The following is a 14782-nucleotide window of genomic DNA, read 5'->3' on the forward strand; positions in this document are numbered from 1 at the left end:
AGACTTTGAATTTTGCGTGGTTAATTGCGTCATTGTTTTATAATCAATTATATGAGTCATTATTTTTGTTAATTGAATAATTATTTTGTAATCAATTTTTCGTTCACTTTCTGATACACTAACGTTTCGGATTTTCATACATTTGTTTAATATAACTGTTAATTATAAATTTAATTTCGCTTTTACTTCAGCTACGTTATCGCATAGCAAACCCCAGAAACGATAGATCTCAAAGTAAATAAATAAATAAAAGGAAAACCACCGTTTTTAATACACTAATTACACCTTAATAGAGACAATGAATGTGGAAAATGCACCACGTTATAGGTAGAAAAGGCTGAACCTGATAATAACAAGTTGTCTACTCCGACCCCCCTAAGGCACGTAGATAAATCTAGATGAATAATTGTTTTCTTATCAATGAGGTTGAGTCCTATGGGTCATTCCCGGCAACGGCACAATCCCTTCCGTGAGAATCACGTCCTGTCATTGATAGAAGGTAAACGACCCCGCACCATTCTGTACCCACCGAATGTGGGAGAACCAACCAACATATCGAAAGCTTCTCTCCTCATATTTGAGATGCCCTCCTCGGACAGAGTTCTGAACCTAATAAAGTGAATAAAAGTGTGCTTTTAAAAACTGTTCTTCTTTTTATTTGTAAGAACATTCTTTCTAAAAGTTTACTATTCTTATATATCGCAAAGTATGGATGCAAAACAAAAAGGTCCTATGGGCAAATTTACATAAATGTTAGCAGTGCCCGATTTAGCTTTCTTATGGATGCGGGAAATTTGCTTAGTGCTTACTTAATTAATGAATTGTTAAAGCCCATTATAGCCATTTTATCACCTTTCATTAGAATTGTTGTCTTTAATAACTTCAAAAGCCACAAAAGATTTTACGTTTGTACAATCGAATAATGTAGTTTAAATTATATGATCATATTCTCACGTTAACGTCGCTAAATTATTTATCAACTGATTTTTACTATTGAAATCATTTTTTTTTTTGAGATCGGTAGGTACAAAGTAATGATACTTAAAAAAAAAAAAAAAACTGATGGAATCTCTTGAAATATTTTCGTTTGAAAATAAAAGACCCAATTATTTCAATTTCTTATTTCATACAATGAAGAAATATCTGGTTTATTAATAAATAATTAAATTAACCTATCGCATCTAAAAAGGAAAATGCATTTCTTACATGTTTCACAAATCCCAATATACAAAACCTCATAAAAAACACAGAACACTGGAAAAAAAATCTTGATTATAAATAAATTGTTTACACCTTTGTTTCGATTAAACATGAAACAATTATCAAAATTTTGTGTTGAATAAATGAATTTTTCGACCTATTTTTGAATTATTGGATAAAATTTGTAAGAAACCTATTTTTGTATTTTTGGATAAAATTTGTAAGAAACCTATTTGTGAATTTTTGGATAAAATTTGTAAGAAACCTATTTTTGAATTATTGCATAAAATTCGTCAGAAACCTATTTTTGAATTATTAGATAAAATTGGTCAGAAACTTATTTTTGAATTATTGGATAAAATTTGTAAGAAACTTATTTTTGAATTATTGGATAAAGTTTGTAAGAAACCTATTTTTGAATTATTGAATAAAATTTGTAAGAAACCTATTTTTGGATTATTGGATAAAATTTGTAAGAAACCTATTTTTGGATTATTGGATAAAATTTGTCAGAAACCTATTTTTGAATTATTGGATAAATTTGGTCAGAAACCTATTTTTGAATTATTGGATAAAATTTGTAAGAAACCTATTTTTGAATTATTGCATAAAATTTGTAAGAAACCTATTTTTGAATTATTGGATAAAATTTGTAAGAAACCTATTTTTGAATTATTGGATAAAATTTGTAAGAAACCTATTTTTGAATTATTGGATAAAGTTTGTAAGAAACCCATTTTTGAATTATTGGATAAAATTTGTAAGAAATCTATTTTTGAATTATTGGATAAAGTTTGCAGGATTTCGACTGGATATTACTTAACTGTAATACTATTGCAATGGTACTGTGCTTATATAATTATCTCTTTCTGAAAGAAGTCGGGCCATTACATTGAAAGAATTTGGATGGACCTATGGAAGAATTTTTCAATATTTGGTGATGTGGCTTTTAGACGATATTAACCAGAGTGTAAGAACGACAGATTTTATCACCAGAATGGTAATTATCGATTTGCCGCCGCAGCAGAATGGAGATATAAAGCTACTGCCCGATCGGCTGTCACATTAACATTAATTTGAACAAAATCCAAATGTCACAGCACTAGATTCGTCGCATCAGCTACCTGATATGTAGCCAATAAACAGTTATGAAGAAGATAATTGAGAAAGCCATAAAATTCGAAGACAATTAGGTAAGGCGATTTTCGAAGCCCCTTTCCCATTCCATATTTCTAAAACAAGTTTCTTTTTTAAATTGGTTTTAATTTAACATTCCTAAAAGCAGTTTTTAAATAACAAATACATCTGCAGACTGAAATAATAAAACATTAATTATCACCTTCAAGGGAGTTGATTTCAATATCTTAAATATAAAATTTGAATCTAAAAATAATTTTAACAAAATAAGTGGTAAAAAATCAAAACGTTCTAAATACACAAAGTTGCCGAGGTTGTTGCCATCTGGTGGTTCTCTGTCAGAAGAATAAGAAAACTGCTGTGTTATTGAAATAATGCTCGATTTTAGTTTGTATATCTACGAGTTTATGGCCTTTTAAAACAAATGAAAATGTCAAACTAAGTTATCCTGAAATTGCCACAAAAAATCTTGGTTCCTAGATAGTAACTTACTTTGATTGGTAATTCCTTCCAGACAATTTTGAATTTACTACAATGATGCCAACCGTTACTACTTTGAATACTACGATTCAGATTGCTGTGATCGTTTAGTTTGAAACAACGCTGATGTAGTGGATAATGTACCATAGAAAAATGGGTAATTACTAGTACCTCTTCCAAATATGTCTTGATAACCAACACAGGCTTATCTGAAACTATCCAAAGCAACGCAGGAATCCCTTCCTTATTTAGGAAACAACATAGGCCCTGAATATCCTGTCGTGTGGAAGTGGCAATTCTTTTCAAAGTCGGATTTTCTTACATGTTATTTCTGATATATTTCAGACCAATGGTGCACATGTAAAATTCTGCGGTCCGTTGAGTTGCCCTCTGTTATAGTATGCCAACCTTTATATAGTGTCAAACTACACACAGCATGTCTTCAATATGATTTATTATATATCTTATCTGGCCATCTGTCCTGCTGTTTCAGAGGTTACATGACATCTTTATTAGATCATATATGGGACACGATAACTGCTAGCATCCCAAATGCCTGAAAAAAATTTAGACCGATGGTTTGAGATAATTTGGTCAGGATTCCACAAGCCACCATCCAAAAATTAACTAACCTATTCCAGGCTTAGTGAAAAGTTGAATCCTAGCTTGGGGTGGACTAAAGGCTCTGTGACTTCCTCACTTTGTAACAATCTAACTGGAATAATCTCTGCTTTTTTTTTCTGAAATGATATCAGTTTCGAGCATTTTCATAAATATATATATAATTTTATCAGTTTTGGATTCTTTGGCATATTTAAGCATTTTGTGGCGCCAGCAATGTGTATCATAAAGCCCCTCTTTTTTTTTGGGGGGGGGTCAATGTAGTTCGATTAATTATTTTTAAATAATTTATTTAAAAATAAAATTTAGAAAAATAGCTATAAGCTACTACATTATTACCGATTTCCTTTCTTTCCGTTAAATAATTTTACAAGAGATGTAAAGGTGAAATATGACAACCAATTAATGAATAATTGTTATTCTAACATATATTTTTAAAAATAATGATTTATATCTCGAATTACCGTTATTAAATAACTGCAATCATGCATCGAAATCCTGATATTTAATAATCCATGAAATTTGTGTTTTTTACAACTCATTAATGTGGTAACAAAGCTAAAAATATTTTTAATTGACCTTCAATCCAGTGAACTTGTATAACTATTAATAACTTTGACCAAATGAAAATCCAATGCCGATTCTGTTTAGTTAATTGATTTTCATGTTATTTCTTGGGTATTATCCGTATTGGCTAAGGGTATAATATATCCAAGATGCTCATAGGACATTCTCCACAATGCTCTGTGAAATTCGGAATATATTGGAATATGTTGTTGGCCATTTTGTGTTCATAAGGATCGTTAGATATTCTGAATGTCGATACATATTGTGAAGGTATTGCTGCAATACTTTCGGGCATTATCTATTCATAGACATTATGTCATCATTAGAGGAAAAATTAACCTTTAAAAAAAGAAATAAAGTCGAATTAAGAAATAACACAAATGCTTTCATAAACTAGTAGTGCAAACTTTATTCAAACAAAGAAGCAAAGTTACAGAAATTTAAATATCACAAGAGGCTCTCTTAAAAGTATTAACAATACAATATGAATATATTCCTCAGGATAATGAGAAGTAGAGCACAAATAACCTTGGTTTCAATGGAATGTTCGAATATCCTGTTACATCGTAAATGCATGGGAGGAGATAGCACTTACAGTTATATAGCTATCGATAACAAACCACTAAAGCTGGTAAGATACTGAGCACAGGTCAATGCAGTGTCCATTAAAACATGCACATTAGGCATGATCTGGATTTTTACATAAATGCTTCAGTAAATGCACAAATGCTCAGCTAAAGGCTACTGAGCGTTTGGAAATTAAGAGATTCAATTTGACTCCATAAATATAACGACTCGTAGTCATTATCGAGTAGAAAATAAATATAGAATAAAATTATTCGGTACATTGTTTTTAGTTTTCGAAACGAAACTCATTATTAAAATAATAAAAAAAAACAAATTGATAATTAGGAGATCCCACACAATAAATAACTAGCAATAATTATCATTAAGACAATAAATATATAATAAAGTTTATTACATTCATTTTTTAGCTTTCTAAATGGAATATACTATTAAAATAGTTAAATAAATACATAAGAATATGATCACGAAAGTATAATTATAAAGAATTAGAGCGGAAAGGACAGAATATCTACAAAGTGTGCCACTATGTCCAATCAAAGAGTCTTGCATCTGAGAATTTGAATGTAAGTAACGGATATAAAAGAAATTAATATTCTTGAAATGGAGCTTACCTAAATTATTAAAAGAAATCAAATATTAATATTTCAAGTTTTAAATAACGTGCTTCAAAATAAAGAATAACTGCCAAATAGATATTAACACAAATGATATACATCAATATTACAGCTACTCCAACATTTCTGTGTGTCATCGACGACAGGATAAAAAAATTTGATTACGGAACGAAAAAAAAAAAAAATCACAAAAAAAATGATTTAATTCATCAGTATACTAGCTCGATAAGCATTATTAGCACCGCAATTTTTACTTATACTTTCATTACTTATATAACCTATACTTTTTTCTATGAAAAATGTAAGGCTCAGAAACAGTTTCAGATACTCCTACATTTACAATCTACAATATCTTTCAGTTATTAAAACTATATTTTAAGATCGTAAAAAATATTTTTGGGCATGAATGCTATTTCCCATGTATTCGAAAATTTGTAAATTTTCTGGTGTGACTTTTGAATTTTTAAATTTAAGTGTTAGAAATTGCTTTCGATTACTTTATGTATCAAAAGCTTAAGCTATTAGTTTTATATCTGTTTTGCAAACGCAGCTTCTGCAAAATTAAAATTAATTAGCTTTCATTGAATTTCTAAAAAACACCATGAAACAAAAACAAAAGTTATTTACAACATTGTTGTTACAGATTTAAAAGATTATTTTGTACTCATTGAATTACTGTTTGTACATGTTACTAACTGGCATGACAATTATTCTTGTAAATGTTTAAATTAATAGTGTTTTTAAGAATAAGCTTATATATTTAGTCTCGGGATTAATTTTATAAATTCTTGCTTTCTAACCAATAAATCACTAATTATTTGCTTTCTAACCAATTGATAACTAGCACCTTCAACTGTGCAAAGAATGCACGCTAGAATACACTAGAAATCCTACAAAAAAAAAAAATTCTAAAATGCTAATTTTGTAGATTGAAACAGTGTCATTTTTTATTTAAGTATGCAAAACGCAGTTAATCCAGTAACAATTAAAATAGAATCTCATAAATTTTAACAAGTTTTTTTAGTTGTTCAGAAATGTCTAAGTTTTTGTTTTATAGAGTTAAAATTCTCAAGCATTTAACTAATAACGGAAAAACACCTCCAATGTCAATATTTTACAATGTCACATTAAAATTACAACTTTCAGAAGTTGCTTAGTCATATATAATTACCAATAACACAGCTTTTCAACAGTGAATTAATAAACATCAGATGCCTAATACCAAAATAACAATCTTTGATAATACTTCAATGCAAATACTTTATATTAACGTTCAAATACGATTCATGTATGAAGACAGTTCATGCATTTTTTGTAGTATAATTTAAAAATTTCATATTGTTTTGTTTATTTTAATTTTATACAAGTAATTAAAAACTATGCCATTGAGTGATGCGTCAAAAATACAATAAATATTCAAGTGATGTGATAATACTATCATAAGGTGATAACTTTCTTCACTCTTGCAACTTTGATTAATTTATCAGCATACTAGAAAAACATACAAAAATGAATAGAATTACACCAACAAAACTCGAAAAATGCTGCGATAAATATCGACAATAACGCAGTCTTGTGACTAGAATAAAAGTGCCACTTCGTTTTAAACAGACATATGCTTTGTCGCCATAAATACTAAAAAATGAAAATGCAATATATTATTTATGGTAAATTTAGAATTTTATTGTCAATTTTATTCATGTCTGATTCTAAAAATTTTTAATTGTCATCACTATGTAAATATTTAGTCCAAAATTTATGTTGAATGTATTCATAAATACTTTTCATAAAAGTAAGAATAACTTCGAACATTTTTGCAGCATTGTCTTGTATAAAACAAGTAACACTCATAATAAATAACACCTTTAAAATACATCCTGCTGATCTAACAAAATGGACCAAACAACTGAATCATTTGACGGCGTGTAAAACCATTCATATAAGCGAAACTGTTGTGAACTATAAACAGTTTGTAAGAAATGGTGGTATTTTCCGATAGATGGCGGTGCATGTCATGCAGTCAGAATTTAAGCTTTGCAAAATCTCAAATGCTAACCTAATTATATTTACAATACATACAAATAAACGTGCGAGGTGTCCCTTGCGATATTGGCCAGTCTTTTTTTTTATGTTGGAAATGATATTTTAAATAACTCAAAGTAAAAATTCTTAATTACTCATAGATTTGGTACTGACATGAAACTTCTTAAATATATAACATTAACAGTTCAAAGCAAGCAAAATGCTAACTATTCTAATTAAATTATTTTTCAGTTTCATAAAGTGGAATTTTTTTTGAAATTATGGTACATATATAATTGCATAATACGATCAAAATTAAAAATAAAATAATCGAATTCAAAATGGTGAAATGATTTTATTTACCCATTTCAGGTAATCCCTGCATTTTTAGGAAATTTTAATCACTAGGCCATTTTATAAATAGAAAGAGATATCAGAAATACACAATGCAAAAGTTCTTGACAAAAAATAAAATTCAATAAAACAAACTCTCTACATATTAGAAAAATTTTGGTTGAATGGATAAGTACTTCTGGAATACCGAAATAAAAATCAAGGAGTCTCAAAAACTTTTGACTATTTGTAAAAAACAAAAGCAGAATTGTATTAGTAACCGATTAATATTTTCTTCTGTTTTGAATTACAAGAGTTTTTTGACCTTCAAATGGAACGATCAAAACCAATTCACCAGAATTATTGAAATTAGTACAAACGAATTAAAAAACTATTTCCACTTTTAACTCCAACTGTGATTAGTTGGTATTGCAAAAGAGCAATAATGTAATAACTTCTAACATATGTTGGCTGCATAGTATTAAGGGATTTGAGAAAAGCAAAAAGAAATATATAAATATATACTAAAATATTATCAATACAAAAGTCCCATCATCGCGGGACACCTCATAGTTGCACGATATGATGTCTTTTGAGGCATAAAAAATAAATTTCGAATCTGTGATGTGTGCTGCGTCTTGTATGTGATTTAGTGCATGCAGTTGGGGGGATGGGGGCGTGTTGTTCAGTGGACGTGGGGCCTCTTCCTCTTCGGTGGTGTCGTCCAGCCGTTGCTTGACCAACTGTCGCAGCGCTTCAAGGTCGATGGGATGCCGTGAAAAGTGGCAATACGATTATTCTGCAACGACAAAAAATGTATTAGGTATAAAAAAAAAGAAAGTATTATTTAGAATACTTATGAAATCCATTCTGACAACCAGAATCCCAGCACCGGAATGTGACCCCTATTCCAATCATTCATATATATTTTTGGATTGAAATTTACCGCTTCGTTTATAATCTCAGCATTCGCAGATGAAGATGAGCAAACGTCTACCCTCATAAAATGCTCAACAATATTGTCAATATTTTTAAGAGACTGTATGGCGTTTAAAAAATCAATTAACATTGTGGAAATACAGTGATGTCTTGAGTTAACCCTTTAAAGGGCCATTTTTTTTTCCAGTCATATTATGTTAAAATAATTTTAGGCTTGAAATTAGAATAAGAAAAGGGATTCATTTAGCTTATTAGATCAATTTAATTTGATTTATTAATTTGGTTAATTAATAATTAAGTAACAAATCAAGACATCATTTTGTCTGAGATAAAGAACTGAAGCATCTAAGTTTCTGACTTACTAAAAAAAATGCGTCAGAACTGATACCAACCTACATCATTTCATACAAAGATTAATAAATTTGGTGGGAAGCATACTTTCCACGTCGCTAGAAAGGTTTAATACAGATTGAAAAGTATAGATAATAGAGATAAGAGAATTTGGATTGTTGTGAAAATCGTAATAATCGGCCTGTGACATCTATCTTAATGGTTTGCACAATATTTTACTTTGTACGTTGCTATATAGTACAAAGTAGTACAATAATATTAAGCTGTACTGAACAGTAATTAAAAACGATACTGTGTTCAGCAATATTATATTGTATTGTATTCAACAATATTATATAATATTTATTAAAATTGAATACGATTTGGTTATCGATCAAGTCAGAATTAGACACGGATGCAGAAGATCAATCAATCAATCAATCAATAAGTACTGTATTAGCACAAGATATTGTACGACATTTGTACGATGTCGATCAATATTCTGAAAGCTGAACAATATTGTGAAGATATCGTAACAAAATTATGAGACATTTTGCGCTAATAGGGTAGGTGAGATAACGCTATATAATGTTAACTGAACGTATTTTCATAATATTCCTAATTACACACATTTTACGACGAAATTTTGTCCTTGAATTTAAATATGTTCAAGGTATTTTTATAAACATCTGTATGATAGAAAATCCAAACGAGGAAAAATATAGTATGTCTAAAATTACAGGGATGAAAAACACTTTTTTGAAAAATAAATCAAGCCATAAATAATAAGGTTTAAAAATGTAATTACTGTCAGATTTATTTTAAATCAACAGCTATATTAAATTTAGATTCAGAGGACATTATGAAATAATAACATCACAACATATTTGTTCCCAAATTTAGTGCAATACCTTTTCGTTATCTTAATTTCTGGAAAGAAAAGAAGTTACGACTTACACTACTAAAAACTTAATTGTTAGTCCATAACTTCTAATTTTACACCATATTTTATTTATGAAATAAATATTAATATTAAATAATAATAATAAATATTAAAAATAAATATTAAATAAATATAAAATCACAGAATACGGTTTTTATGTAGAAAAGTAATAAAAATTGTAAACAAACCTTAGTCCAGAATATAAGACTGCGTGCAAAAGAATTGAGAAAAATTAATCATGTTATAAAATCTATTTATTCACATTACAAAGATTATGCAAATACATTTAAAAAAATTAATTTCCATAAATTAATAACACATTAAAAAGCAATAAATATAAGTTTGAAGTATGCTTCTAAATAATGTAGTTGCCATTTAACAAATTAAATTATTTTTCATGCATACAAATAAAAAGCTATATACTATTTTTAAAAGTAATGACCTTTTGTCTCCTTTTGTAAAACAAACTCTTCAATAACTTAAAAAAATGAAAGGAATAATATACGGAGAATAATGTGAATAAAGCAACAAACGATAACACGCATTAGAAAATCATTTATAATAACTATTATTTGAAGAGAGACCCATTCTATTCGATTCAAATTCAACAATGCAGAACCAATTTTTAACAATAAAATTAAAACCTTCCATTGAATATGATGGTTTGAAACTCCTTTTAAACCAGCGAGTAGTCACTCAGACTCTTCCTGGCTATAGTTATAAAATGGTTGATTTTTAATCATATTATAAAATGGTATCCAAGAAAGTTTGATTTTCTTGGATATTCTCTAATAAAAATGTTATCTCCCTCCCTCCGTATAAAAATTGTGAATCCGTAAACACCTTGAATTCTCAGATTTTTAAAATAATTTATTTTTTATTTTTAGTGTTCCAAAAAAAAAAAAAAAAAAAAAAAGGGTTTTGTGCTCCTTGGTATAATGGGGGAAAAAAACCGAGTACACATTTTCGATATCGTTTTTACGACCAATTAAAACCACAAATGTACGATTTGAGTAAAATCTTCACATACCAAATTTCAGTTATCTATGTTCTTGATTTTTTGATTTTACATAAGGTGATCAAACCGTTGACGGATAAAAATTATCCAGAATAAAAGCTAAATCTTTGTGCCAATTTTATCTATTTAGATTCTTATTTTTAGTTATTGTGTCCCACAATACTAAAACAGACATATTTCCTGCTAATGGATTTTGTTCAAAATTTTGTACAGACCTATAAATTCTGTGTAAAAACAACATATCGAATTCCATCGTCTAGCTTAAAACTTTGAGTTGCAGCGTTAAAGAATATATAGTTACAGAAAGTGGTATGTTGGAAGAAAAAAAATAAAAAATTTTACAATTCGGAACATTTGGGAATTCAAGCATAATTAGGAATTCATTTATAAGCATAGAGCAATGGAAGTAAAGAAAGAATAAAATTTTTTTTTCGTAAAACTGAAAGGAACAAACCATTTCGTTTAGCTTCACCGAAAACCATAAAATTCGAGGTATAAACAAATGTTTTTATTATTTATTACTTATTTGGTTTTTTTTATTTCCTTCGTCATTATGGAAATAGTCAGCATTTGAAACCTAAGGGATAGAAATTGCAAAATCTTTCGGGGAAAACAATTTTATTACTATTGGAGAAGGGGTGGGGGGCATCTGTTCAGTTTTACAGTGATGATATCCAAGTAAAATATGGTGATTCTAAGAAGTATTATTGAAATGATGTTAGAGCGTATGATAGAAGCTGTGCATTTTCTGTAAAAAGCAAAACCATACATAATGCTCTTTTGCTTTAAAGAAATTTGATTTTATAAATGGTATAATATTTCAAAACACCAGCTATTGTTTTCGAAACAAATGTAAATTTTTTTAATAGCTAGAATTTATTACATTTCACATTAAGCAACATTTTACATCGGAAATTTAGTACAGACTTTTGTTTTGCCTACATCTTTATGCAGGATTGTTCAAATCTTTTCTTTGTTGATGTTAAAAGATTCCCATTATTCTCCTTAATGCCCAGCAACGGTTTACTAAGAATCACTGCTATTCTTGATTAACTTGGTTTATCATATTTGAAAGTATTTTTTCCCATCCAAGAAACGTTTGTGCAATAAGAAAACTGTCGTCCCAAAAAGCTTCATTAAATAGTATGTTTCGCTGGCATTTTTTCTTACATTTTCTATGAAAATTAATTACAGCTTTTTATTATATCATAAAAATTCAACATAATTTTTTTTCTAAAGAACATCCGCATTTGAGATAGAAAACATATGCACAGAGATTTTGGAAGTATCCCAATAAATAGTAAAGGCGTTGTAACATTCCCCGTTTCCCAGTACTAATAAGACATTTACAGCAAGCTGTGTCGTCGCTGTTATTTACTAAACTCCTCGAGATAGCCAGATGGTATATCTTTTCACCTGGTGGTCTCGCATCTGTTCATTACCGACTACAGTAAAAGACCACATGTGGGGATTCCTCGTCGAAGAGATTGATACCTTCAAAGAGAAAGGGGGTGTCCAAACATCTGGATGCTAATTATTTCTCATCGTGAAAGGACTATGATAACTCCGTGTTCCAGAATCATCAGTTATGAAAAGTGCATCACTAAAAGGACCTTTTTACGACCTACTGGCGCCGCTGAGGGAGCGTATTGCTGCAACCCGATTGGCCGAAAGAGAGCTCAAATGACCAATGTAAATTAAGAGGCGGAGATTGTCGTCGAAATAAAGTGCAGAGAATTTTTTTAGGGAGAGGAGAAGAAACGAATTGTAGGGAGGCTGTTGGACTACGCCCACGAGTTCGGAGTCCGAGAGTTACCCCTGGAGTGGTCGTGTTGACTATCCTGTGGTGTTGTTTCTCCGTATTGATGAAGAACTGAGTTTCAAGATAAACCTTCGACTTCGACTGTTGTGTCTCCTACTACAGATGTAAATAACTATTTATTTAACCAAGATTAGAAGAAGTTGTTCTTTGTATATATAGGGCTGTAAAATAAAGAATTGTCTGGAAATTCTGTTTCGTTATTTGATCAGTCTAAATCAAGACATTACAGCGTATTATACATGCGAGATAGCAAATTTCGTTACTGTAGACTTAGATCCCCCATTAATTTTAAAAATTTGACAGGGTATGTATTCTTGCCTTCCCTCAAAAATAATAAACTTGTTCACCATACACGTAGCGAAAGAATAAAATAAAGGAATTAAGCTGTCTATAGGCGAATTGAAGATCCTGAAGATTAATTCCCCAGGTAGCGTAGCCTGCTGCACAATACTGTGAGGTATGATATCACTCAATATTTAGTAATATTGTAAAATATTGCGAATACTGTTTAATATCATACAATATTGTGCTGTATAAGTATGCTACTTTTAGTAATATTGTACAATATTGCGAATACTGTTTAATATCATACAATATTGTGCTGTATAAGCATGCTACTTTTAGTAATATTGTACAATATTGCGAATACTGTTTAATATCATACAATATTGTGCTGTATAAGTATGCTACTAGAGTACGTAAGGAAGGGGAAACTAACGAATTAATGGTTAAGGGAAATGCACTAGCAAGACAAAGTTCACTCTTTGCACTCGAACCGCTTCTCTCGGTCGCCATTCAAGAAGGTTCAAGATTTTGACTATTTATTAATTTTTAAATTTTAATTGTTAAAAATACTTACAGAATGTTAAAAAATATGTCAATTCATTTTTCACGGAAACTCAACATAAAGCAGTTGGGTGCATTTATTTTTTGGTGTAATAAGCAGGCCCGTGCATTAAGTGAATAGTTATGCATCGAATTATCGTTACGAGTGCAAAAAGTAAAAATACTATTTTGGCATACAATTGACTTGAAATAGTTTTAAACATTCATTATTAGTTTTAATATTCCATCATGGCTTTAATCATTTTAGAATATCCCATTAAATGACTGTTTTAGTGCTTTAAAACGCAATCGCAATGAAAAATTTCGATCAGCTTTCTTGTTAGTAAAACATTCTGGTTTTTCTTTTAAATATCAAAGAATAGCGCTTTCATAATTAATCATGTGTAAATGTATGCTTATCAGAATATCTGCACGTTGGAAAATTAATATTAATCGCTTGAAACTTGCATAAATCAATGTGAAGAGACATAAGTTAACGGATATTCTGGGTAATTTATCACATTTCTGTTTCATTGCATGGCAACGAAATGACAGAATGTCACAGCGGATTAATGTTGAAATGAATGGCAACGGCATTTTGAAATCCTACACGAGGTTTAATTCTACATTTCTCAAAGTCAGTTGCCCCACCTCATAAATGAAACATTTACCAAGAAAGTTTCATAAGCCATATATTAATACAGTTTGAAATTTCAGCTTCACTATATGTTCATAAAATACAGAATTTGAATTCTATAATAAGAGGGATATTTTAAAAGTAAACGACGAAATAAAGAAACAAACTAATTATTTTTTCCATGCTTTTGACTAATGAAAACCAAAGGATACAACAATTGTTACACAATGATCCGAGTTATGCATAATCACTTCTCACGTGATTTTGAACAACAATACTGGCGCAAAATACAACAAAATACAATATATCAAATAAATTTGTAGGGAAATATAGAGCAAAAAAAAAAAAAAAAAAAAAAAAGATTAACCAAATTTGCATTGTTATTTTGATTGGACAGCATCATAATTTCAACTCTATAAAACATTAAAATAAGCAGCTTTTTCATTGCAAAGATGTAAATGGGGTTTATGGAATCATTTTTAAAAGGAAGCACTAGGTTTCATTTAAAAAGCAAGCATATATAATCATTGCAAAAATCATTAAAAGACCATTTCTTTCGCTGTAAAATGTAAGCATCAAAATATGCTAGTGTATGCTCAGGGAAGAAAATATTGGCAACAACTTACATAATTTCTTAAAACAATTGAAAGATAAAGGAAGGAGATTTTTTTTTGTTGTTGTTCATAATTTCTTAACTTGAACCAGA

At 29.5% G+C, this 14782-nt stretch overlaps 1 protein-coding gene across 1 annotated transcript in view; it reads right to left on the reverse strand.

Annotated features, from left to right (window-relative positions):
- Positions 1-4389: 4389 nt before the first annotated feature.
- LOC129975560 (mucin-2-like) overlaps positions 4390-14782 on the reverse strand; it is a 108366-nt gene continuing 97973 nt past the window's right edge. The window contains exon 10 of the mRNA XM_056088622.1: positions 4390-8361. Coding sequence (XP_055944597.1) covers positions 8248-8361 — 114 coding nt within the window. The 3' untranslated portion in view covers positions 4390-8247. The remainder of the gene's footprint in view (positions 8362-14782) is intronic.

This window comes from Argiope bruennichi, chromosome 7, assembly GCF_947563725.1.
Source record: "Argiope bruennichi chromosome 7, qqArgBrue1.1, whole genome shotgun sequence".
Classification (NCBI taxonomy): Eukaryota; Metazoa; Arthropoda; class Arachnida; order Araneae; family Araneidae; genus Argiope; species Argiope bruennichi.